Genomic DNA, 22,958 nt, shown 5'->3' with positions numbered 1-22,958 from the left:
TGCCCGCTTTCAACTGAGTACTTCTAGTACACTACTCGTCCCATTGGATCATCACAAGCTCCTCACGCCAGCACTCCTTCGCTTTTGTCTCTCCATCTGCATTGCAACAGTCCTTTTCGCATGAGAATACCATGCAAGTGCCCCATTCCATTCCTCGTTGTCCCTCCGTCTTCCCACCTTTGAGTGCAGCCTGTACTTCTTTGATCCGCTGTTCATTGGTCTGCTTCTTTGAATCCGCAGGCGACTCCCGCAAGACATTGATGAGGTTAGGCATCAACTGGCATTCGAAGACGCGAGCAGAATTGCAATGAGGGCATCGCGGAACCGAACTCGGGCTGTACGAGCGTTTCACTACCGGAACCACTTTAAAATCCGCCTTCGTGACAGGGAGAGGAGGCTGAGCTGGCGTTGGAAATAATGTTTCGAACACCTTGTCCGACGCAAAGGGCAGAGGGGTGCCGCCCAATTCATAGCTGGACGAAAGTTAGAAGCCGAACGTGTCTGCGATTACTCCACTCACCGCAGACATTGTTCACCAGCATACCCCACCCGCTTGGTGAACCTCTCAAAAGCATGGTCCACGTCTATCGAGTTTTCATACGTTTCGGTCGCCCACGAGATATCCTTGCCCTTGTCATCGTCTCCTAGTGCATCTTCGGCAGCAACGGTCGAAGACTTCTTTGCTTTTGGTTGAGGTGGCAGATATTCCGATATGGTCGAAAGATACAAAGGTGGATGTGAAGGAGCAACAGACCACACTGAATCTTCTAACGAGGTAGATGCCATCGCGGTGATTAGCGAATGCTCCGACGAAGTTTCACTAGCGTCATCATCATGCTTTTCGCCAGCTTCGTCTTGCTTGTCGGAGTCGGATTGACCAAAAATCTGATCGCCCAGGCCAAACATCCCCGGAGGCGCAGCATGCTGCTGACATGTCATTGTCGTGGAAAGTACGAACTAGATCACACTCACGTTGCCGGCAACGAAAGGGTTAGCCGTTGGTTTTGCCTGTTCTATGGTCTTTTTCTGGGCAGCTTTTTGCTGTAGCTTTGTGCTCAATTTCGCTGCATACTCTTCATTGAATCTGAGGGCGCGGAAGGCTCGGACACTAACGAGAGAACGCGTATGAGCAGTTCCTCGGCAACAAACTAGCCTTGACACACCTACCTGCCCGCTGTCTTCTGGCAGGCACCCCTCGAGCATCCCCAGATATACAGCGCGCGATCATGGGGGCTGTCTTCTAGCGGGCACCATACTTGGAGGAGCAATTCCATAGGGAATGAGCAGTTCTTGCATTGGGAAGAAGTAAACGACGGTGCGACTGAAGGCAGAAGCGCCTTGGACAGAGGGTAATTCTGTATTGGGTATGAAAGTACAGATAGAAAGGGATATCACTCGTACAGGAAGGCCTCCGATACGAGAGACAGCTGCATCGTGCAGATCGGCCGGTGTGTCTACTGGGCCATCGGGGACACCCAGCAAGACTTGTGTTTCTACACCTGATTCAATCTCATCATCAGAGTCAGACCAATCTTCGTCAATTCCTGGCGCCATTTCAGATCTAAAGAGAGAGGAATGAGTAAATCAGATCTGAAGCCAAGTGCAAGGGGGAAAATAGTTCAGAAAAGCATGAATGGTAAAAATTTGAAAGACTCGTCATGGACACTGACAGGAGGAAACCTCAAGACAATGTGATCGGACTCGTCATCTAAAAGGCTCATCATATGAGAGATAGCTAGAGTGAATCTGACCTATGATGCTCGACGGCGAGGACAGGAGAACGATATCAACGGGAGTGAACATCCGGATCGAGAGAATTTTATGAGCATCAGGTCGTGCGAACGACCTGCCCTGTTGGGACTGGCCGGGACCTGTCGAGACGTGTTCTCGGAGTTGGCATGAGATTGGGCAGCAAGGCAAGCTTCAGCAGCAAGGTTTCAGTCACGTCCGTTCATCATCATTCCTCTTTCTCCCATCTTTCACGCTCTTTAGCCTGGAATGGCCGTTCCAGATGCTCTCCAACGCGGCAAAGTCAGTCTGAAGCCAGCCAAAGTTCTCTCAGCTTCGTGAGTCCAACTTCCCTGCGCACGCTCGGTATCTGCCTGACATCACGACTCTCCCCTGGTCTAGTGTAACTAGTAGGCTCCTGCCTCCAGTACTAATCTCCAATGTCTTCTTTGTCCTCGGTCTCTACTTGGCAAAGGAACATTTGCTTTCCTATGATGTCGGCGTGTTCTGGGTGGTTATCAGGGTCTTAGCTGTAGGAGGTTTGGGCACACTAGTTTGGGAGGGCTTGACTGTGGATATCTTGAAGCGGGGTAACATAGAGGTACGACCATGCGTTTTGTCTAGTCTGCACGCCTTACGCTCTTGCTAGTGGTCCGCGTTTGGGCTTTCATCGTTGCTTCTGTTCTTGCAGCAGGCAGCTTTACTCACAGCACTCTACAGACTGCCAGTAACTCGGTAAGCATGTATTATGCAGAGATATAAACTCTGTCTCATCCTCATCCCGCAACTAGTGTTCTTCTGTTTTCTCATTTCTCAGTAGCGAGATTGCAAAGGGCAGATCCTCAGACTTCGGTAAGTTCAATCATGCGGCTCGCAAAGTCTTGAAACTCATTGCTTGGAAAGCTACGGAAAGCCTTGTTTTTTACCTTGTCACTCCTTCTTTCGCTCGCTTCCGACATCATTGTATCTCGGCGAGCCATCCAGACTGTTGCGCCCGGCTACGCTGCGCTGGTCGTGTATGCGCTAGTGTCATATGGGCTTGAGCAAATGCGCACTTCCTTTGCATCCTCCATCTCCCCTAGACTCATGACGGCTGCAAGCTGCTTCGGCGCAGCACTGTTTGCGCTTCCTCTGTATGCCCTCAGGAAAACCCTTGTATGTTGTCATCTAAACTCGAGCGTGTGTGCTTCATCGTTCTAATGCGTAGATAAGATGAACGTACCGTCCTCCCCCATACTCCCTTTGGCATCGCTAGTTGTCGTACCGTTCCTGACCTACATTATGGTCTTCGTGACTCCTGATTCTCCGGACGCTCAATACAATACAACATATACCTCGCAGTACTTCATTTTATCTTATCCCTCCTCTTTGATTGTCTCTCTTGCTGTCGGTCTCCTCGGGTTCACGCAACGTCCTGGAATGTCTGATTTTGCAATCGGCTGTCTTCTCTATTACGGTGCGCTACAATCTCCTTGCATCGGTGTTTTGATTATTGACGGATATTATAGGTTTGTATCCCCGAGACGATGGTATACCTGCCGGTCCCCCGAGTACTCCATTGTCCAAATTATTCAGGTTCTACATAAAGTCAATACTATCCGACAATGAGTCCAGGAAGATCTTTTACTTCCTCCTGCTTAATTTGTGCTATATGCTAGTCCAGATGCTGTATGGCGTCTGGACCAACAGTCTTGGTCTCATCTCCGACGGTAAGTCTCGCCATTCTTCGCCGGTACTGGCAAGCTAAACTTGCACAGCAATTCACATGGCGTTCGATTGTATGGCTATTGGTGTTGGTCTCGTGGCTTCTATTATGGCTAAATGGCCTCCAAATGACCGATTTACTTATGGGTAAGTAGGACGGTATCTGCAGGCTACAAGAAAGTGACAGCATCTCTATTAGCTATGGCCGTATTGAAACTTTATCGGGGTTCGCAAACGGGATTTTCCTTCTTCTCATTTCTGTCTTCATCGTCTTCGAAGCTGTTCAGCGAATGTGAGGCAACCTGTTCTTTTATATCGGGGACGATGGACTAATAAAGACTAGCCTCGATCCTCCTGAGATGGTTACAGGTCAGCTTTTGTTGATCAGCTCTTTGGGCTTGGGTGTCAATCTGTTCGGGATGTTCGCCATGGGTGGGCACCACCATCATCATGTAAGTTGCATTCGTGCTGTTCCTCTTCCCACCTCATGCTTTGTAGGGTCATTCGCATGGACATGACCACGGGCATTCGCATGATCACGACCACTCTCAGGCTAATAACCATGGACATTCGCATGGCAATGACCATGATCATGGTCACGAAGAGTCTCATCCATCAACTCACTCTCATGATCACTCGCATGAGCATGAACACTCCCACTCTCACTCACATGGCCACGACCATTCTCATCACTTTCATTCGGACGAACACAACCCCAAACACCACTCGAACGATTCGTCACATTCCGAAAACCATCACAACGGACACTCTCCATTACATGAGGGTTGTTCTGACCATTCGCATTCGCATTCTCCATCGCACCCACAACCAGCCGATAAATACGACCACGAATATCCTTCGACTGATTCGCCCCCACCGTCACCACTACCCAATTCTGCCTTCTTGGAAAAGACAGAGAGGGGTGGCGAGTCGCCCCGAAGTGCTACGATGCGAGGTCGCAAGCCTCATTCCCGTGGACCCTCCTTGCAAATCAAGACTAACGGAATGACTTCGCCATCTTCTGTCACATTCCCCGTTGGATCTCCAAGAATTGATTCGCCTGTAGACCCTAGTCATTACTTCAAACAGCACGACCATGACCATGACCATGACCATAGTCACGACCATAGTGACGTGCATGACCACGACCATGGCCATCATCATGAACACGAACCTCATGGCCATAACCACTCGCATGGTCATGACCATGAAGGGCATAGCCACAATATGCGGGGAGTCTTCTTACATGTCATGGCAGTAAGTCGAGAGTAATGGTTTCTCTGTATGAATTGCTGAAATATCCTTCACAGGATACCCTTGGTTCTGTGGGTGTCATTGTGTCAACACTGCTGATACAGTACTACGGATGGACCGGGTTTGACCCAATTGCATCGTTGTTCATTGCCATTCTGATTGTCGCAAGTGTTGTACCTCTTGTGGTGGACACTGGCAAGGTCTTAGGTCTCGACATGGGGAATCGGGAGGCTTCCATTGAGCAGGCATTGCTTGAGGTGAGCTCGTTCGATATAATCATGGACCGTCGTCTTGCTCATGGGGGTTGCCGTAAGCTTGAACATGTGGATGGCCTCGTGTCCTATTCCTCCCCGCGTTTCTGGCCGAAAGATGATGCTAGCGTGGTGGGCTCGATCCATCTACAGCTGAAGCCGTTGCCACCCGTCGGATTTGGGACTTTGAGCAAGCATTCTGCGATTGATGGGGTCCTGGAGCGCGTGAGCGCACTTTTGCGGAGCAGGATACCCGGTCTGGATGAGTTGACTATCCAGTTAGAGGAGGCTAGGCCATAGCGGACCCATATGTACATAATATAATGCCGTGGATTTACGGAAAACGGTGATACACCCAGCTGCTTTCAGCCTTCGTCGCGTAAGTGAACCATTGGAGGGGGCCGCCTTACAATATTCGTGTCATGTGCCACGACATCATGATGCCATGGCAGAGTTTCAGCTGTGCCCTTGACCTTGGCATTCGAAGTAGGGTAAGGAATGTTAGTCTGTTTGTGGCAGTCATCGCGGCTGAGGTCATGCTCATATCGTTTGGTCTCGAGGTGACGATATATTTCTCCGGACAAGCTATTGACAAATGACTTGAAAATGACCATCAGACGCGTCTTGGTCACGTTGATATGTTACGAGAGTCAGGTGACACCTGTCACGTCGCGTTTGGCCATGTCTTGTCACGCTGCCAACACGCGCTGCACGCGCTGCACGCATCGCCAAACGCATCAAGGCTGAAGTGCTAAAGGTTCATGGACGCTAGTAATGACTACGTAGAGACGTCCGACGCCGAGGAACTTGAGCTAATCAATAATAACAGGATTGAACCTTTTCTCCATGTCTCTCCAGATCCGCCTTCACCTGATCACCATACGCCGAGGCGAACGATCAGCAGTCATGTCCTGGACCTGGAAAATTCTTCACCTCGGAAGCGGATCAAGGTATGTGAAGAACGTCTTTCTAGTCTACTAACTGCTAACTAACATGCTATATCATGTATAGCTTGATCATTTGCCTGAGCTTGCCTTGTGTAGTCACATCATTACAACCCAGAACACGCAGGATATGCTCGAAGGCAACCATCTGGTCTCTATGGCGCTCGCATCATCTTCTCCTGTAGATGCTGCTCCGACTGTCCTTGGTGTGGAACTTGGGGAGTCCCAGGACCCGATAGACTTCCTGACTGCATCACCATCCCAGCCTTCTCTGTTGCCTTCGCTTGCGGACCCTGATGGTACACCTCACACCCCGGACAAATCTACTGTGAATGCTTCTACTTCAAAACCACCTTCGAGGTCTTTAGCTCAATCGGAAACAAAGCCACTCTCGCAGCCATGGCCTCTATTCTCCGCGACTTCTCGTCATTCAGCCTCTCCCATTAGGTCCTCTCCTCCTCAGGCACAAGCCCCTGATGCATTATCAGAGGAGGATGACCATGAACCGCTGGATAATCCCCAACACGTCGGCCTTGTCCTCAATGAGCAACCCTCCTCTCCGCTCAGCGAACCTGGTGGTACTGGTCCGTCAGAGCATGCCGTAGAAAACGAGCTTGGGGCACGCGAAGAGTATGTGTCGGTGCATACTGCAGACGATAGTTCCGCAGCAGTTGCCCAACGGCTGGAAGAAGAGGAGCGACAGGCGAGGTACTCTTTTCGCAGTAGGCAGCCAAGGCAAAAGAACCCGTACAAGCATGACCAGCTTCAGTACCGGATGCAGATGGAACAGCATCCCGACGCAGTCGTCAACATCCGCCATGGAGACAGCAACCGGAGGCGCGAGCATGAAGGTGACAGTCAGGAAACCTGGGCCATGAATCAAGACGAGGAAGATGGAGATTACGAAGAGGAAACTCCCCGACCAGCCCGTCGTAGCTCACCATCATTTGCAAACAGTGTCGGAGAAGAGACTAGAGATCAAGGTCGCAATTTTGATTCGCTTGTGGACCTGTCTGCAAGCGATGACGAGGCCAGACATGCGGTGCGCACTCTCCTAAAGGACAAGAATGTAAAGAAGGACGAAGATAAGAGCCTGAAGCAGATGAAGAAGAAGCGCTTGCAATCTTTCCCCGAGCTGGACACTGAGCCATCTGAAAGCCTCCCCCATTTTGTACCTCGAACCCGACGGAAACGCCCCTTAGAGGTAAGCACTAGCGAGAAACCTACGCGAATGCTGAGCTTATATACTCAGGTATTTAGCCCTTCCCCGCCTTTGCAGGTTCCAATGAGTTATCACGACGAAGGCGCGTCATCTTCTGCTCCTGGGTCCCCAGGGCCTCGCACCGACACCGATCCTGGCGACATTCCTCCTACGACTCCTGCTCCTTCGTCAGCGCCAGACCTGTCTTTTGATGGATATTTCCCTCGGGATGATGGTCACGACAAAGAACCGGATCCAGATTTCTCATATCTTGACATGGATCATCAGTTCTCTTTCGCAAGTCCTCGTGATGGATCATCTGCGAGCATGTCTCCTGAACGTGCACCCTCGGTGGAGCATGGCATCTTTCAGGCAGATGAACACGACCCGGTGACGAAGGAAAGTAGAGAGGACAGGAAACGTCGGAAGGCCCTTGAGCGCATGTACCCTAAATTCATGTTCCCAAAAATCATGAATCGCCTTGGGGATCAGCAGCGCCATCAGCGCAAGTATGACAGGGATGAAGATGGGACTCCTGGTCCGGGTCACGCTCGGACTCGGATTGGTACCAAAGGCCGAGATATCGAAATTAGAGGTGATTCGGAGAGCTCTGACGACGAACCCCCTTCGCATCAGTCTCGAAATGTTCGCAACGATTCGCCTGCCTCCTTGCGCTTTCCTAGCCCGATTCCGATGTCAGATCCAGAAGCCATTGAAGTCCGTACAAGGCGAGTTACCGTATCTGACCATAGGCGCCCTTCTCTTCGGGACAGTGACGACGTCGACATGAATATAGGAAGAAACAGTGACGTAATCAACATCAGCAGCGACAGCGACGAAGACAGCGACGACCATGTCAGCGAGACGTACTACGCCGACCTTATGAGAGACGGGTCAAGTCCTTCACGTCGGAGGACAATGCAGGACCAAAGTCAGATCGATTGGATGATCTCCCGGACACGCACAATGGGATCGTCGGCAAAATCCAAGTCTAACCATCGCACTTCCAAGCAATCCCGCCGGAACGACAAGCCACGTTTACATATTATCACTGAGGGCGCGAAGAGATATGGGACAGAGCGTCAGACCCTTCTACCTTTCAAGACCGTCTCAAAGGGGGGGAAAGACGCTAACTCGGACCGTACCTTTCATGCTGTTGACTATGAAACTTATGACTTGTCCGACGATGAACCTACTTCAAAGGGCCGTCGAAACGTGAACGTCGAGTTAGTTAAGAAGCTCAAGAAGCGCACAAGGCAGGAGGAGGTGTACCACTTCCAGTCAGAATCTACCCGGATTGCTTCTCGATATCGGGAGCGGGCTCGTCGACGTCCGGAAAAAACGCTGGTTATTGATCAGTCCGCTGCCGATATACTTCAAGCTCTAGATCCTGCTCCAAAACACCAGCATACATCTCGCTCACAACGCCTTCCACCATCTCGCACATCCTCAAAAACTCGACAAAAGGCGGTTCCTCGTCCTTATGTCGACATCGAGCTGGAGCAGAGCGTGCCGAATTCTGCGAAGCGACTTCACAAGAGGCAAGTCCACATCAGAACAGATCTAAACATATCCTTCCTTCCTTCTGGTATAAGGTTTGCAGAGACTACATATCTTGGCAAGGGTTGTCTGTATGAACTCGTGCTGCTCATGTCGGGACAAGGTGATGGCCCCGTTCCACCTACATTCGCCATCAACGGGCTTGAGCTTGGACCAAGCGCTTCTGCAGACCTTTTCTTGTCTGTCCTCGTTCCATTTTGCGATCGTGTGGTCGACTCCGTTGCGCAGCAGCAGGACTTCCCGCCTACATCTGAATCTAATGATTGGTTCCAAAATATGCGATCAATGACGCGACTCTTCTCGTGGCTTTGCAGCGTTGCAACGTCTCAAGACTTTGAGACCTTGAGCAATTCCACGCTAGAGTGTTGTCGGGGATTTGTAGCATCTTTGTCTGAGCATCAACTCACCTCCTTCTCTCCAAGTGCTTTCTGGTTCGCTATCGAGTTAACGGCGAGGATTATGTTTGCCGAGAACAATCGACCCGAACGTTCTTCGTTTACCACCAATGATCTGTACAAGTTCATCGTCATGCTCATGCAGCACCTCCAACAAGGGACTCTCCGGGATGCCGTGTCCTTCCTAACAGACGTCCACGCGCAGGTGGAAATGGCTTCGATCGAGGCTCAGATTGCGGAGTCGTGGATTTGCATCTTTCATCTCTTGGATGGTTGCCATGACCGGTTTCAAGGAGGGAAATCTGCACCCTCTGGCTCTTCTCACCCTTTCTGGCAACTTGTGCAACAGCTACTCAAGGACGACGCAGGCGTTCTTGATACTGGATTTCATGCCAGTGAAAGGACTTGGGATCTAGTTTATGGGTTGTGTGCTTTGTCCCAATTCAATGTCAACGGAATGTCGACATCCACGTGCCGACTGCCCCCATCTTGGAGCACAATAGCCTTGGCTCTGGGGCAGGTCCCTTTGGAAGCTATACCTGTTGACAACAAGTCACCTTCCGAGTTCATTGTGGATGAAAAAAGCGTTGATACGCGGGATGGCTACATCGCCATCGTCGTTCGGAGGTGCTTCCTACTGTGGAGCCGGTGGCATTGGAACCTTGAGGATGCGTTGACTCTGCTCAACAAGCTAGTCGAAATCTTCAGGAGCAGGAACTTTGCAAACCTACGCAACGAGAAGGACGACTTCATGGGCTTTATGCTGTACGATGACGTAAAATCGCTCTCATTCCACGAACCCACAGACACGGCTTGCGAGCTTTTCCTCAAGCTAGTCTTCCAAGCCGCGCGATCTAGCGAGCACAGTGGCGGCCTCGCATCTGCAAAGCTTCTCCCCCGTGCCAAGAAGGCTCTTCAATTAGCGGTGCCAGTCAGTTCTGTGCATTTCACGAAAGCCAATCCTCCCAAAGAGCACGAGATCTCTATGTTGATCAATCGATTCAACGCTATCGCGATCTCAATCCATGTCGATCCCACCGCCAGCAACCTGGAATATCGCCTCAGACAAGCAAAGAGTTACCTTGACTTCGCCGCAGCTGACAAAGATACTCGCATGGCGTGTATCCGCGCCGCCATGTTTTTCACTACCATTGCTCGACATCATCGCCTATCGATTAAGCCCCTCACCGCTTGGTTGTCGGAAATTACAAATGTACTTGTGGACGAGTACACAGCTATGGAAGCTAGCACGAACAAAGAGAACAAGCCTGCGATTTATGCTCACGATAAAGAACTACTGGCGTTGCTAGTCTTTGCGGTTCTCGGTTGTGTGCGTCGCATGATGGCGACAAACTCTCTGGATGGTGAGCCGCGGCAAGATTATCCTGACCCTCTTCTCCTTCAAGGCCGTAAGTATCATCTTCATCTGAACGCGTACCTGCTCTGATCACTCTTGGTAGCTTGGATCACTCGCGTATTCGCCACGTCCACCAATCTGGTGATTTCTTCGATGGCCAGGAAGGAAGTCCGCCGTTTCGTTCAGGCGTTTTTGGATGCTCGTGCCAGCGCTCTTACCCCTCCGAACGGCGTTGAGCCTGCCATCGATGCCCCAGAGAGTCAAGACGAATGGGACTGTTTCTTCGACACGCACTTTGATGAATCTCAGCTCGCACAGCTGGATGGTCTCGAGCAGACGGGTATGAGAGTGGAGCAAGCTCAAAAGGCGGATGTGAGGGGCAATGAGGAAAGTTTAAGCCATGTGAGCACGGATGATTTGCTTCTTTGTGCTATGAAGTTGACCATATGTAGGTCATTAAGGAGGTTATCACCCCAGCTATATACAGGCTCGTGTGCAGGTACTTCAATGATGATCATACCGCCGAGTCGATGGAAGACTTCTGCTTCCACGCAGATCAGTGGATTGATTGCTGGGTCGGCTGTGGCAACGTCTCAGTCCAGAACGGAAAAAGAGTGGGCCATTCACTTTTTTAATCGCACGCTCACTCAAAATGACGGATCGTAGACCTGGGATTTTTTCTTTACGCTTGGCCCTCCGGCCTGGGAGAAGATCATCAATCCTTCGTGGCGGCGCCGAGTCGGTTTGCGATTCAATTACATGCTCTTAAGACTAGACCCCAAAGCCTACGAAGTACGTTTTTTTCTTTTCATGCAGCAATCCTTTCCTTAAAAAAGTGTGATTTTTGCCCTTATAAAGAAATACTCTGACCGTTTCGTGGAAAACATGTTGGAGGCATTGATAGTTGATACGATCACTATCGAAAAGGAATACGTGGCCTTGGTTATTGACCTAGATAAATCCCGACACCTATTATTTCAGGGGCTGAGCAAAGAGATCACTACTCCCCTGACGATCATCCGTGCTGATTTTCCCGTAATTCGTGTTACGATTCTAAGAGGTGCGTGATACACCCCTTCACCACTCGCAAAGAGCTCAGTCGCACTCCCAGCTGTCCTCATCAACATCGCACAATGCCTTCGAGCGGGAAGCAGCCAAAGTCAACTTTATGCCGGTTTCTTGGCGACCATGATGACAGCGATGCGAGATATTTATACAGTAAGTTGTCCATTTGTTGTGAGTAAACCCCTGCCAATGGCTGCTTTTAGTCTTCCACCGATACGTCGCGCAAAAGGTACGGTAAACTTTGCAGCGAGGTCCTTCAACTTGTTTTAAGCCACCCGGAAATCGTGTCGCAAGGTCGCCTCTCTGGCTACATATCCTGGGGTCAAACGATTCTTGTTGAGCATGGTATAGTTGAGCATGGTACTACTTCAAATGGACCAAACGACGTGCATATGGACATCGCCGGAGACATTTAAACGGATGGACTTGCCTATTCCTTGACATACCCTTCTTTTTTCATCTGACATACCCCGCACTGTACATTACCATGACATCAATTGCACTATACACATTTGATTGGGATGTTTGGCGTTACATATCTCGGAATTCCCGCTACCTTAGGTAGTGGGTCTCAGCGCAACTCTTGTGCTAGGGATCTCTGCCAAAACTCAGCTCCTACGTGATCACGTGATCTTTTAGTCCCCGATTGGGTTTCCGCGCGCGCATTTTCTTTTTTAGGCAATCTATTGAGCTTCCGACAGTGTCAGCGCGTCACTGCCCTTCCCTTGTCACTACGGGTAAACTGCCATTTTTTGCTGCAGAAAAGGGAGAGAAAAGGCATGTGGATGAAAACCTTTTTTACTGAGTTGTCACCGCGAGAAAATTCAAAGGAAAGATAGCTATTGCACCTAATACAGCATCTTTCCTACACAGAAAAAGGATAGCTTCGTCCCAAAGTTTGCTAAATTACCAAACTTGGGATCCATGGCTAGACATTTATCCATTTCTCACCCAAAAAGGGGCTCTCTCGCGATCGGGTGCAAAGGTAGTCTTTCCTTTGACTTTTCTTGTAGTGAAAACTCAGCGAAAAAGGTTTTCACCCACAGCCTTTTCTCTCCCAATTTTCTCTGGCAAAACATGGCAGTTTGCCTGTGGTGTGTTCACGTTTCGCCCCCTTCTGCATCTTGCTGGCGTTCTTTTCATATCTCCACCCAATGTCTCCCTTTTCCTCTTGCATTCCCGGTCCGTCAGACCCCTCATCTATACGCTGTGGTTGTAACAATGTTTTTGTTTGTGATGTTCATATTCCATATATGCCAGTCCACGCGGACGTGCTATATGCCTGTCCATGCGGTCAATTCTCAGTCAATGCAAACTACCAATATGTCCTTGACATCCTATGCGGAAATTGTCCATTGTACTGACCCCGTGGACACTGGACATTGATAATCCCATTCTCAAAGCAATTGCTGACAGTGATGTAAGGGCTGAGGATCAACAATTGTTCTTCGGCCCTTCCAGTGTTTTCAATGTTGATGATTGTACTGTCAGAGTCCTTGCCTCTCTTCATGGGGTACCAATTTAGAATGAGCAACCTGTGCATACTCTCCATTCTGCACAAATTACACTCGAACTACTGCACCAATGTCTAGGTAGCGGGCTTTTGCTACGCGCGCGTGGCCCTACGTTATAGTGGGTCTCAGCGCAACTCTTGTGCTAGGGATCTCTGCCAAAACTCAGCTCCTACGTGATCACGTGATTTTTCGGTCCCCGCTTCATTTTCCGCGCGCGCATTTTCTTCTTTAGGCAATCTCTTGAGCTTCCGACACAACGTCAGCGTGAGGTCCCCTGTTCTCGTTTCGCCCCCACAGCGTTCTTTTCTTGTTGATACATACCCCAAGATCTCCCTTTTCTTCAAGCGTTCCCGGTCCCAGAACCTTTGTTCGTGAGTTGGCAGAAAAACGCATACTGTCTGTGATTCCCATAGTCCATGCATGCTTGTTCAAGCGAACGTGCATACAGACAACTCCCAGTCCATGATGCAAGCTGCCAGTGGTAATCTGTCCTCGACTTCTCGCGTAGAACTGAACCATCACCACTCTCATGGATGCCGCTGTTAATTTCTGTGGTTAAAAGCTTGATTTCGACAATCATATGTTGGCCCTCGTCCTATATTCGATGTTGACGTCAGAAACCCTTGCCTCTCTTCATCAGGTATCAAATGAGACTGAATGGCTCACACTGTACATGCGGTTTTGCGCTTGGTTTTGGGCCATTGAAGCTGTTCTGGATACGTACTCAATCACGTATTTTCATGTCAGACTCTGTCAACTAGGTGCATGCGATGTTTCAAGTGTTTGCTTGAAATTTAGCAGGTTTCTGGCCTGCAGCTTCGACAAAGAAAGGTGGGGACCTCAGAGTTTTTAATGGGCTCATGGGCGCGGGTTCATCATTACACAAAGGGGAGGACAAGTTTGAAGTGTTGTCTCCGCCATCTCCTTCATCGGCAGGTGCAGGCAGGTGCGAACAACAGGGGACGTAGTAGGCAACCGGGTTGACGGATTCTAAGTCATACCGCCCTTGCACCCCTATTGAATGCAACATGGCACCCTCAATGTAACAGGGTGTCTGCTCTTTTATCCACGATAGAGTTTTTTTGTGGGCTGGTGAAATACATCTATCCAAGCCTATAGGTAAATATATGACACAGACTTTTAAGAAAAATGCCAGGGAGAGCGCACTCAGCGCATGTTAGATTATGGGTGCCATGTTCATTGGGGGGGAAAGGGCGGTATCTTTTAGCTTTACAGTAACTTATTGTCATACACATTTCAAGGGTTGCAAGGTGTGGCTCAAACAATCTACGGTAGCGGGCTCTTGCTGCGCATGCGTGGCCCTACGTTATTAGGAACGAAAGGGACATGTGTCAGCGAAGCGAAGCGTCAAAGGGCTAGAGCTCGGGATGTGCCGCGTCACATGCAAGCACATGGAACGAGCGTTTCCGTGGCTGGAAGCGTACTCTACCCCGACCCGCAACTCAACTACCCGCCTGAGGTTTACCAGCTCACGACATTCGCCGTCATGGCGGGGCTTATCTCTCCCAAGCCACTCTCTTACCTCCAGCAGCAGCAACAACATCAGTTCAGCGCGTATCAGCAGCGCGCTATGTCGGGCTATTCCGACACCCCCTCCATCGGCTCATCCAACCTCGTTCATCATCTCCCCCACCAGCAGCTGGCAGCAGGCATGATACCCAATGCCCTTGCGATGCAGGAGGAGAGGATCTACATGCTCGTCATCGATTTGATGGATCCGGCGACTCGCGAGGGTGCCCTCCTCGAGCTCAGCAAGAAAAGAGAGCAATACGATGACCTCGCCCTCGTCTTATGGCACTCCTTCGGTAAAGTAGCAGTCTCTAGTTGACCATCTATTCTCATCATTTGCTAGGTATTATGCCTGCGCTGCTCCAGGAGATTGTCTCGGTGTACCCTCTACTTTCCCCTCCCAACTTAACCGCACATGTGTCTAACCGCGTTTGCAACGCATTGGCACTCCTCCAATGCGTTGCCTCCCACTCCGAGACCCGTCAACTCTTTCTCAATGGTAAGCAACGCTGTAGAAATGCTATAACTGTGTAAACACCACAATCGTAGCCCATATCCCTCTGTTCTTATACCCATTTCTGAACACAACCTCTAAAACACGTCCCTTCGAATATCTTCGTCTCACCTCCCTTGGTGTCATTGGGGCCCTTGTCAAGGTACTGTGGTCAATCTGACCATCATTTTCTCTGAACTTACCTTGCTTCAGCAAAATGACAACAATGCCGTCATTCATTTCCTCCTTTCTACTGAGATTATACCCCTTTGTCTTAGAATCATGGAAACTGGTTCCGAGCTTTCCAAGACCGTAGCCATCTTCATCGTTCAAAAAATTCTTCTCGATGAAACGGGGCTGACATACATATGTCATACTTACGAGCGCTTCTACGCGGTTGGCACCGTTCTTAGCAACATGGTTAATCAGCTTGTTGAGACTCAGGCTGTCCGTTTGCTCAAGCACGTGGTTCGCTGCTACTTACGTCTCAGCGATAATACGAGGTAAAGTAACACAATCATCAGCTTATACTGTTACTCAACGATGTCAGGGCTCGCGAGGCTTTGCGTGCTTGCCTTCCAGAACCTCTCCGCGACCAGACGTTTAGCCAACTTCTCAAGGGCGACATGGTCACGAAGCGGTGCCTCACCACGCTGCTCACCAACCTGAACGAACAGTAAACCGGAAGAAAAAGTAATTCACGATTAGACCGCATGGCGACACGCGCACAAGACACTCGCACTTCAATTGATGTATCTACCAATATCTGGACTCCCCGAGCTGCTCCTCCGGTTTAATATGCTGCATTGTATTTCGGACTGGTACTATAAAATACTTTAGGCTGTTACGCAGCATCATTTTGTATACATAACCAATGGTAATGAGATTATCTCGTGGATGAACACGTAGGTAGAGAGCGCAATGTGCCGCGGGATGAGAATGTCAAGGACCGAGACGGAGCGCCATCGGACTTGGATGCGCTGACATGCATGGCTGATGACGGCTACGCCGCAATGAGCTGCCGGGGCCGAGAATGACCAATGATTAATGATTCTTCCCAAGGGCAAAATCGCCTGATGCGTTCTAGCCGTTACTGTGGGCTGCGTAAAAGCGTGAGCTGAAGCAGCGGCGGTTCGGCTCTCTTTCTTTTTGTCCTTCAGGTTCACGCGACTCTCCATAGGGCCCGTGAAAGGAGCAGTTAGTCTCATACTGTCACCAAGTACGCTTTGCGGCTCAGAGCTCAAATTCATTGTTCAAATCTCGGCGTAGAGCACTCTCGTGGCATCTCTTTCCGTAACCATGAACACAAGCTTCGTCGGTCAAGACCCCTCCCTCAATGTCCCCTTCTACTTTACGTATAAGCCCACCGTGTTCGACGGAATTCCTGACCACTACGCCGCCCTCGCCGCACCCGTCATCGCGTATTGGTCGCTTTCCCTCGTGTTCCACTTCCTCGACCAATGCCAATGGAAGTGGCTCGACAAGTACCGCATCCACGAGTCTGCCGAAGCTCAATCGTTGAACCGAGCCTCGCAAACTCATGTAATTTCAATGGTCATCTTTCAACATGTCATTCAAACCATCCTTGGGTACCTTTGTCTCTCAGAGAGCCACCCTCCGACACAATCTGGAGTTGCTCTGGGACTACAGTCGATGGAGAACACATTTGCTTCGGTGGTATACAGGATAATAGGCTCGGACGCTGGTGCAGCGTTCATGGAGGAGCGAGGTGTCTTCTGGGCACATTGGATATATTGGTGGGGCAAGCCCGCAACACAACTCCTATTCGCCATGTACGCTGGTTGTTTCTGCCATCCATCAATGTTATTGAGCTTAACTTGCCAGGCTCGTCATTGACACCTGGCAATACTTCCTTCACCGCTGGATGCACGTCAACAAATCCCTATACAGACACATACATTCCGTTCATCATAGGCTTTATGTCCCATACGCTTTTGGGGCTTTGTACAACCACCCACTCGAGGGCTTCCTGCTCGACACTCTCGGCGCCGTCATTGCCGAGTATCTTACGGGTTTGACAGTGCGCCAGACGATTTTGTTCTTTGCCTTCAGCACCTTGAAGACCGTCGACGACCACTGCGGATATAGTCTTCCATTCGACCCTCTCCAATTGGTTAGTGGGAACAATGCGGATTACCACGACATACATCACCAGGTATGACTTTTTACCTGCATTTGGAGCCTAGCTAACTTTGCTATCATCCAGAAAATTGGGATCAAGTCAAATTTCTCCCAGCCTTTCTTCATTCATTGGGATGCAATCCTGGGCACGCGTATGACTCGAAAGGACATCGAAGACCGGCGGAAAAAGACTGCATGAACACAACTCGTTCGCCGACTCACCTTGATCCTCTTTGTTTTTGGCTTTTATATGTAACTAGCGGAAAGGAACATACAGTATATCTAATGTAGTTCTCGAGAATGTGTGATATAGACATATTTTCTAGTATACCTCGTCTTCCCTGCTCTGTCGTCGTTTCCTATTGTTTTATTATTATTACTTTTAATGTTTATTACTTGCTTTGCGTAATTCAAACACGGCCTTCTCAACTTCTCCGCATATTCGCCAAATAGATCGGATCGCTTTATCTAATCGGGGTTCTTCCCCTGACTCGTTCCGAACCCCTTTTCGTCAGGATCTCTCAACTTTTTGTCTGCATCAACTCAATACTCACTTGCACCGGGCCTCACTGAGACAACAATGTCGAACCCGCAGAACTTTTTCCCTTCCCTCCGCGATGTGGCTGAACAAACAGATGCAGCGAAAGATAACACTCGAGATGTTCAGGACGCCGTGGAGAACGACGGGAAGCCATTGGAGGAAATAGAATCTCTCTGCATGAAATGCGGGGAGCAGGTGAGCAGTTCTGAAATATCATTAACTAGTACCAATCTCATATTTGTTCCGCTCACAGGGTATCACCCGGATGCTGCTGACTTCAATCCCGTTCTTTCGAGAAGTCATTGTTATGTCATTTAGGTGTGATCATTGCGGCACAGCCAACAACGAGATTCAGACAGCAGGCCAAATACGGCGTAGGTCCTTTGCCAGAAGCGTCTTAGTAGCGCTCCTTAGCTGAACTGACTACCGTGACATCTAGCTGAAGGTACAACATATACTCTGAAGGTGCTCAACTTCGGCGACCTCGACCGCCAAATCATCCGCTCCGAGGCGTGCACGGTTGAAATCCCGGAATATGAACTCATACTCCCTCCATCTCGGGGCCAGCTCACAACAGTTGAGGGATTTCTGCGGGATATTATCGCTGATCTGAGCTTGGATCAACCATTACGACGGATACAAGACGAGAATACATATAACAAGATTGAAAAGCTCATCACAAGCCTCAAGGAGACAATCGCATTCGAGGAGGAGGATGAGGATGGGGAGGGCAGTGCATCGCAGCAGGGGAGAGAGAAGCCCGTGCCGGAAGACAAAGTTAACCCGTCGCTGACGATCAAGCTTGACGATCCGTCGGGGAACTCGTTCATCGAATTCAGCGGGAGCATGTCCGATCCGAAATGGAATTTCAAGACGTATGAGCGGACGACGAAGCAAAACATTGCGCTAGGTCTCTTGCCGCCGGAAGCTGACACGGAAGCGCCTAAGACAGTTTCTGGTCCCCAAGACGTGTCGACAGGAACGGATGAAGAAGCGCCGACACTGGAGAATGAGGAAGTGTTTGAGTTTCCTGGGATATGTTCGCGGTGCTACCAACCCTTAATAACGCGGATGAAGAAGGTTTCTATTCCTTATTTCAAGGTCAGCATTGGACTTTCTGCCTCCTTAATAATGTAACACGCCTTTGAACCTCAGGATACACTGATCATGTCGACAAACTGTGAGAATTGCGGATATCGTGATAATGAGATCAAATCGGGTGCCGCCATATCAGAGCAAGGCAAGAAGATTACGCTCAAAGTGGAGGATCAGGAGGACCTTGCTCGCGATATCCTGAAGGTATGTACAGTAGCGACTTGTTGTGGAGGAGCTCACGCGAGCCACCATCAGAGCGAGACTGCAGGGTTGACGATACCTGAGATTGACCTCGTGCTGCAACCCGGGACGCTCGGCGGTCGCTTCACCACTCTTGAGGGTATTCTCGATCAGGTCTATGAAGAGCTGTCAGAGAAAGCATTCACACGTGAAGACTCTGTTGTGTCTGGAGAAGACAGAGTATCATTCGAGCAGTTCCTCCAGAAGCTCAAGGATGTTTGTGCTCGCATTTACGTCATGCGGGTGATTTTTCTAAAGTACTTTGCAGGTCAAGTCTGCTGCGAACCCATTCACCCTGATTCTAGACGATCCGCTCGCAAACTCCTACCTGCAAAATCTGTATGCCCCGGATCCTGACCCAAATATGACGATTGAGACATACGACCGGTCATGGCAGCAAAATGAGGATCTTGGTCTCAACGATATGAAGGTCGAGGACTACGAGGAAGACGCCGATAAGGTGGACAAGGTTGAAGGAGCTGCAGTGGAGACGAGCTAAAGTGTAATAAATAATAGCTATAGGTAGTAGTTAATTTGTTGCAATAGATCTCGAGTTAGACAGATAGATACGCGTGATACTATTCAGAGTCTTTCAGAGCAGATCTGTTTCGGAATCGGAATCGGAATTTTGAAATTTCCGGTAGCAAGTGTGCAATCAAGAAGTTCCCCCTCTCTTGAGCGTTGGATCCGAGAAAACATGCAGAGCGACGACGTGATCTGGTCAGTTATCAACCAGCAATTCTGCTCCTACAAGGTCAAGTGAGTAGACTTTTGACAGACTCAGTATGTTTTGCTAAACCAAGGCAGGACAACCACCCAAAATTTCTGCCGGAACGAATACAACGTTACCGGTCTATGTAATCGACAGTCATGTCCTCTTGCCAACTCACGATATGCCACAGTTCGGGAGAAAGAAGGTATCTCATATTGTCTTCTGTCATCGAATCTATCTTGGTGACTTTCGCTATTTAGGCGTTCTGTATCTATGCATGAAGACCATTGAGCGAGCACACACCCCTGCACATATGTGGGAGAAGGTTGAACTATCGAAGGATTATTCCAAAGCACTACAGCAGGTCAAGCTTGTGCATGTTACCTATATCTGAAGTCCATTGCTGATAGGATACGGCAGATTGACAAGGAGTTGCTGTACTGGCCGAACTTTACCATTCATAAATGCAAGCAGCGTGTCACCAAAATAACTCAGTATCTCATCAAAATGCGCCGGCTCAAGCTTCGTCAACAGTGCGTTCTCTCCGGCTTAGTGTCATTTAGAATTATCCTCATATTTTCTACAGGCCGAAGTTAGTGGGAGTCAAGAAGAAGCTTGACCGCCGCGAAGCGACACGCGAACGCAAAGCGTTGTCCGCGGCTCATCTGGAGCGTTCAATCGAGAAAGAGCTCATTGAGCGCCTCAAATCCAAGGCATACGGGGATGCGCCACTCAACGTCAACGAGGATGTGTGGAAAGCCGTCCTTGATCGAGAAAGGGAGGGTGAGCTCGAGGATGCGGATGAGCTTGGCCTTGAGGAGGACGAGACGGACGGAGAAGATGAAGAGGAGCTTGAGGAAGAATGGGATGAAGATGCTGAGTTCGTGAGCGATATGAGTGGGGATGAGGAAGGGCTGAGTGATCTGGAAGACTTGGAGGTGAGTGATTTACTGTATCTATGTTTGTTTCCGTGTTTTATGCTATGTGCAGCCAGATCGTGGTCCCGACGATGATGAGGATAATGAGAGCTCTGAAGAAGACGGTGATGAGGAGCAGCCACCGACGCTTGGGAAGCGGAAAGCAAAAGGGCCGTCAGGACCACCAGCCAAGAGAAAGGCAGACAAACCAAAAAGAAGTGAGTTCAGCCTTTGTCAAGCTCTGCCGCACGGGCTCACATTTGGGCTCAGGTGGACCAAAAGTCAAGGTCATGTACGAACCAGAGGAAGAGACCGTACCACTTACACAAAGTATGCTTGTCAACTGGTAGCATGTCGCAACTGCAAGGACCAAAGCGCACGAGCATAATCATCATTAAATCCAAAAGTGTCGTTATATATCTAGGATATAACATCTCTAAGATGTTCTACCAGCCAAACAGGAGGTCCGAGACTTGGCCTATCATACTCTTTGAGGGCGTGGCTGCGTGACCAGGAGCTGCTGGGGCAGGCATTTTGAACTGCGGAGTGCTAGGCTTTGGGGGTGAGGGCTGAGGACCTCCTTGCCGGAACGCTGACATCGGTGGGGCAAGCTTAATCGGTGTACCTATCGAGCTATGCGGGTCATGCAGGGGCGAGGTATCGACGGACATGCCATTTGGTGACGGAGTGGCTCCAAATTCTGGGCTTTTAAGCGCACGACCAGCCATGGACAGGCCAAGGGCGTCCGCTTGCAAGGGGTCCTGTGGGTATAAAGTCAACACATAGGCGACGGTGTATAATTAAATGTTGTGCTCACCTCCCACTTGACGCCAATCATCCAGCTGCCCGATAGAACTTCGCCATTGCGGCGAACAGCACGTATCGCTTCCGCAGGATCTTTGTACCCAATTCTGAAACAGTTGACAAGCTCGGTGTGCCGTTCTGCATGGGTGGCCTCACCGATGCCTTGGAAGTACTCAACAGTGAGGCTGTATTTATCGGGAGGATACCCAAAGACGATGACGTAGTAGGTCTGAGATTGCTGCGAGGACTCGGGTTGAGGCGTTCGAGATGTGGAGGAAATGAGGCGGTTATGACCAACCGACATGCTCTATCCTTCATGTCAGTAGGCTGGCGAAGTAGGCAAAGAAGGTGATCGTACGCGTTGGAAAGTTCTTTCCGACATGCCAAAGTTCGGGTCATTGAATGAGTCGTGAATGGACATTGTAGGAGGCGCGTCTTGGTCGGCAAATGGCTGGCCTCGCCTGCGAAAGATTGTTAGCTGTGCGGCAACGCGCTGAGCACCCGCGTCACTTACGAGGATGACTCAAACATGGACTCGACACCAAAGTTTGATGCGCCACGGGAGAGACCCATATTCATTTTGGCTTTAGTCTGCACAGTTGGGATTTCTTCGACATGCTGAGCGCTCTGTGGCATAACCTGCAAAAATCAGGCGTCAGAGCGTGCTTCGAGTCATGACACGGTCTCGCTGACATTATTTTGCACAGAGGACTTGGGTTAACGGGTCAGTTAGTATTGTTTCGGGGTGACAAGGATTGAGTAAAGCATTCACCATCATGTACCCTGACTGGTAGTGTGTTCGTGACTGACCAAAGGTGTCCGTAAGGGACGAACCAAGCGCTGAAGACGTGCTTGAACTTCCCCATGGGTTCGACGACTGAGCGTGGCTTGTACTGGAGGACATGCTGAGCTACAAACAAAAATACAGAGTGTGAAGTTGGGTTGAAGAGGTGAATGGCCACCGCGTTGACAAAAGGGGCCGGAAAAGTTGACATTTTGAGAATAATTATTGATTATACATTTGGCATAGTTGTTATTTAAGGGGAATTCGAATATTGTATTTAGCGGGTTCGTTCTCCTCTGATCTCACCATAACCTTTATAGACGATTATCGTCCGGAGCGCGCACTAATGCTAAACTCCAAAGCTACTTGTCTCTTCAATCGTGCTATGACAGAATACATCAAGGAACGACTATCTTCTTTGTAGCAAGTATTGGGCTGCCCATGGGAGACTACTATGACAGCACTATGCTGAGAACCCCACGTGTACGTCTGACTCATGCGGAAGTAGCTCTAGTTGTCAATATTCTCGTACATCAAACAGGACATGCAATTGCAAGCTCGACATCGGGTTAGTGCGCACCGGTTACTTGCTAAGATCAGCAGCTGATAGAATCCATAGGAGCTTATCAAATATATACACAGGGGGAGTAGCCCAATAAGTTCTCGGAATTTATTGTGGAAATATTGTGGATGCAGTTTAATGAAATTTTGCCAGGACAGCGAGACT

At 49.7% G+C, this 22,958-nt stretch overlaps 8 protein-coding genes across 8 annotated transcripts; 6 read left to right on the top strand and 2 right to left on the bottom strand.

Annotated features, from left to right (window-relative positions):
* Positions 1-31: 31 nt before the first annotated feature.
* Positions 32-1,554, bottom strand: CONPUDRAFT_155848 (uncharacterized protein; the record flags this gene model as incomplete). The annotated part of the gene is made up of 5 exons (XM_007772669.1): positions 32-473; positions 521-924; positions 973-1,108; positions 1,168-1,355; positions 1,402-1,554. 5 exons carry the CDS (start codon positions 1,552-1,554, stop codon positions 32-34), a joined length of 1,323 nt encoding a protein of 440 aa, XP_007770859.1.
* A 395-nt stretch (positions 1,555-1,949) lies between these two features.
* CONPUDRAFT_127030 (cation efflux protein) lies at positions 1,950-5,297 on the top strand. The gene is made up of 13 exons (XM_007772668.1): positions 1,950-2,066; positions 2,131-2,329; positions 2,378-2,463; positions 2,520-2,580; positions 2,632-2,883; positions 2,941-3,184; positions 3,237-3,437; positions 3,486-3,579; positions 3,632-3,724; positions 3,776-3,884; positions 3,931-4,689; positions 4,743-4,943; positions 5,001-5,297. The coding sequence occupies exons 1-13, from the start codon at positions 1,999-2,001 to the stop codon at positions 5,235-5,237; spliced, it is 2,604 nt and encodes an 867-aa protein (XP_007770858.1). The 5' UTR covers positions 1,950-1,998; the 3' UTR covers positions 5,238-5,297.
* A 364-nt stretch (positions 5,298-5,661) lies between these two features.
* Positions 5,662-11,837, top strand: CONPUDRAFT_166954 (uncharacterized protein). Its single transcript, XM_007772667.1, has 10 exons — positions 5,662-5,887; positions 5,949-7,085; positions 7,134-10,446; positions 10,498-10,796; positions 10,847-11,008; positions 11,061-11,186; positions 11,253-11,454; positions 11,506-11,612; positions 11,663-11,688; positions 11,754-11,837. Exons 1-10 carry the CDS (start codon positions 5,699-5,701, stop codon positions 11,797-11,799), a joined length of 5,607 nt encoding a protein of 1,868 aa, XP_007770857.1. The 5' UTR covers positions 5,662-5,698; the 3' UTR covers positions 11,800-11,837.
* A 2,600-nt stretch (positions 11,838-14,437) lies between these two features.
* CONPUDRAFT_107283 (Rcd1-domain-containing protein) lies at positions 14,438-15,888 on the top strand. The gene is made up of 5 exons (XM_007772666.1): positions 14,438-14,799; positions 14,847-15,002; positions 15,053-15,159; positions 15,210-15,499; positions 15,547-15,888. The coding sequence occupies exons 1-5, from the start codon at positions 14,481-14,483 to the stop codon at positions 15,674-15,676; spliced, it is 1,002 nt and encodes a 333-aa protein (XP_007770856.1). The 5' UTR covers positions 14,438-14,480; the 3' UTR covers positions 15,677-15,888.
* Positions 15,889-16,161: 273 nt separating this feature from the next.
* On the top strand, positions 16,162-17,572 carry CONPUDRAFT_83448 (uncharacterized protein). The gene is made up of 3 exons (XM_007772665.1): positions 16,162-16,789; positions 16,842-17,172; positions 17,224-17,572. The coding sequence occupies exons 1-3, from the start codon at positions 16,296-16,298 to the stop codon at positions 17,335-17,337; spliced, it is 939 nt and encodes a 312-aa protein (XP_007770855.1). The 5' UTR covers positions 16,162-16,295; the 3' UTR covers positions 17,338-17,572.
* A 146-nt stretch (positions 17,573-17,718) lies between these two features.
* On the top strand, positions 17,719-19,513 carry CONPUDRAFT_59322 (zf-ZPR1-domain-containing protein; the record flags this gene model as incomplete). The annotated part of the gene is made up of 6 exons (XM_007772253.1): positions 17,719-17,874; positions 17,933-18,053; positions 18,119-18,780; positions 18,835-18,978; positions 19,030-19,248; positions 19,283-19,513. The coding sequence occupies 6 exons, from the start codon at positions 17,719-17,721 to the stop codon at positions 19,511-19,513; spliced, it is 1,533 nt and encodes a 510-aa protein (XP_007770443.1).
* Positions 19,514-19,699: 186 nt separating this feature from the next.
* On the top strand, positions 19,700-21,045 carry CONPUDRAFT_127018 (Mak16 protein). The gene is made up of 7 exons (XM_007772664.1): positions 19,700-19,773; positions 19,822-19,931; positions 19,987-20,090; positions 20,147-20,259; positions 20,313-20,664; positions 20,717-20,861; positions 20,914-21,045. Exons 1-7 carry the CDS (start codon positions 19,712-19,714, stop codon positions 20,991-20,993), a joined length of 966 nt encoding a protein of 321 aa, XP_007770854.1. The 5' UTR covers positions 19,700-19,711; the 3' UTR covers positions 20,994-21,045.
* Positions 21,037-22,361, bottom strand: CONPUDRAFT_107273 (uncharacterized protein). Its single transcript, XM_007772663.1, has 6 exons — positions 22,220-22,361; positions 22,141-22,158; positions 21,962-22,086; positions 21,806-21,908; positions 21,461-21,754; positions 21,037-21,404 (listed from the first exon to the last, which is right to left on the bottom strand). The coding sequence occupies exons 1-6, from the start codon at positions 22,349-22,351 to the stop codon at positions 21,090-21,092; spliced, it is 987 nt and encodes a 328-aa protein (XP_007770853.1). The 5' UTR covers positions 22,352-22,361; the 3' UTR covers positions 21,037-21,089.
* Between the last annotated feature and the right edge of the window lie 597 nt (positions 22,362-22,958).

Source organism: Coniophora puteana, assembly GCF_000271625.1.
Source record: "Coniophora puteana RWD-64-598 SS2 unplaced genomic scaffold CONPUscaffold_9, whole genome shotgun sequence".
NCBI lineage: Eukaryota > Fungi > Basidiomycota > Agaricomycetes > Boletales > Coniophoraceae > Coniophora > Coniophora puteana.
This window is presented reverse-complemented; position numbering and strand designations above follow the sequence as displayed.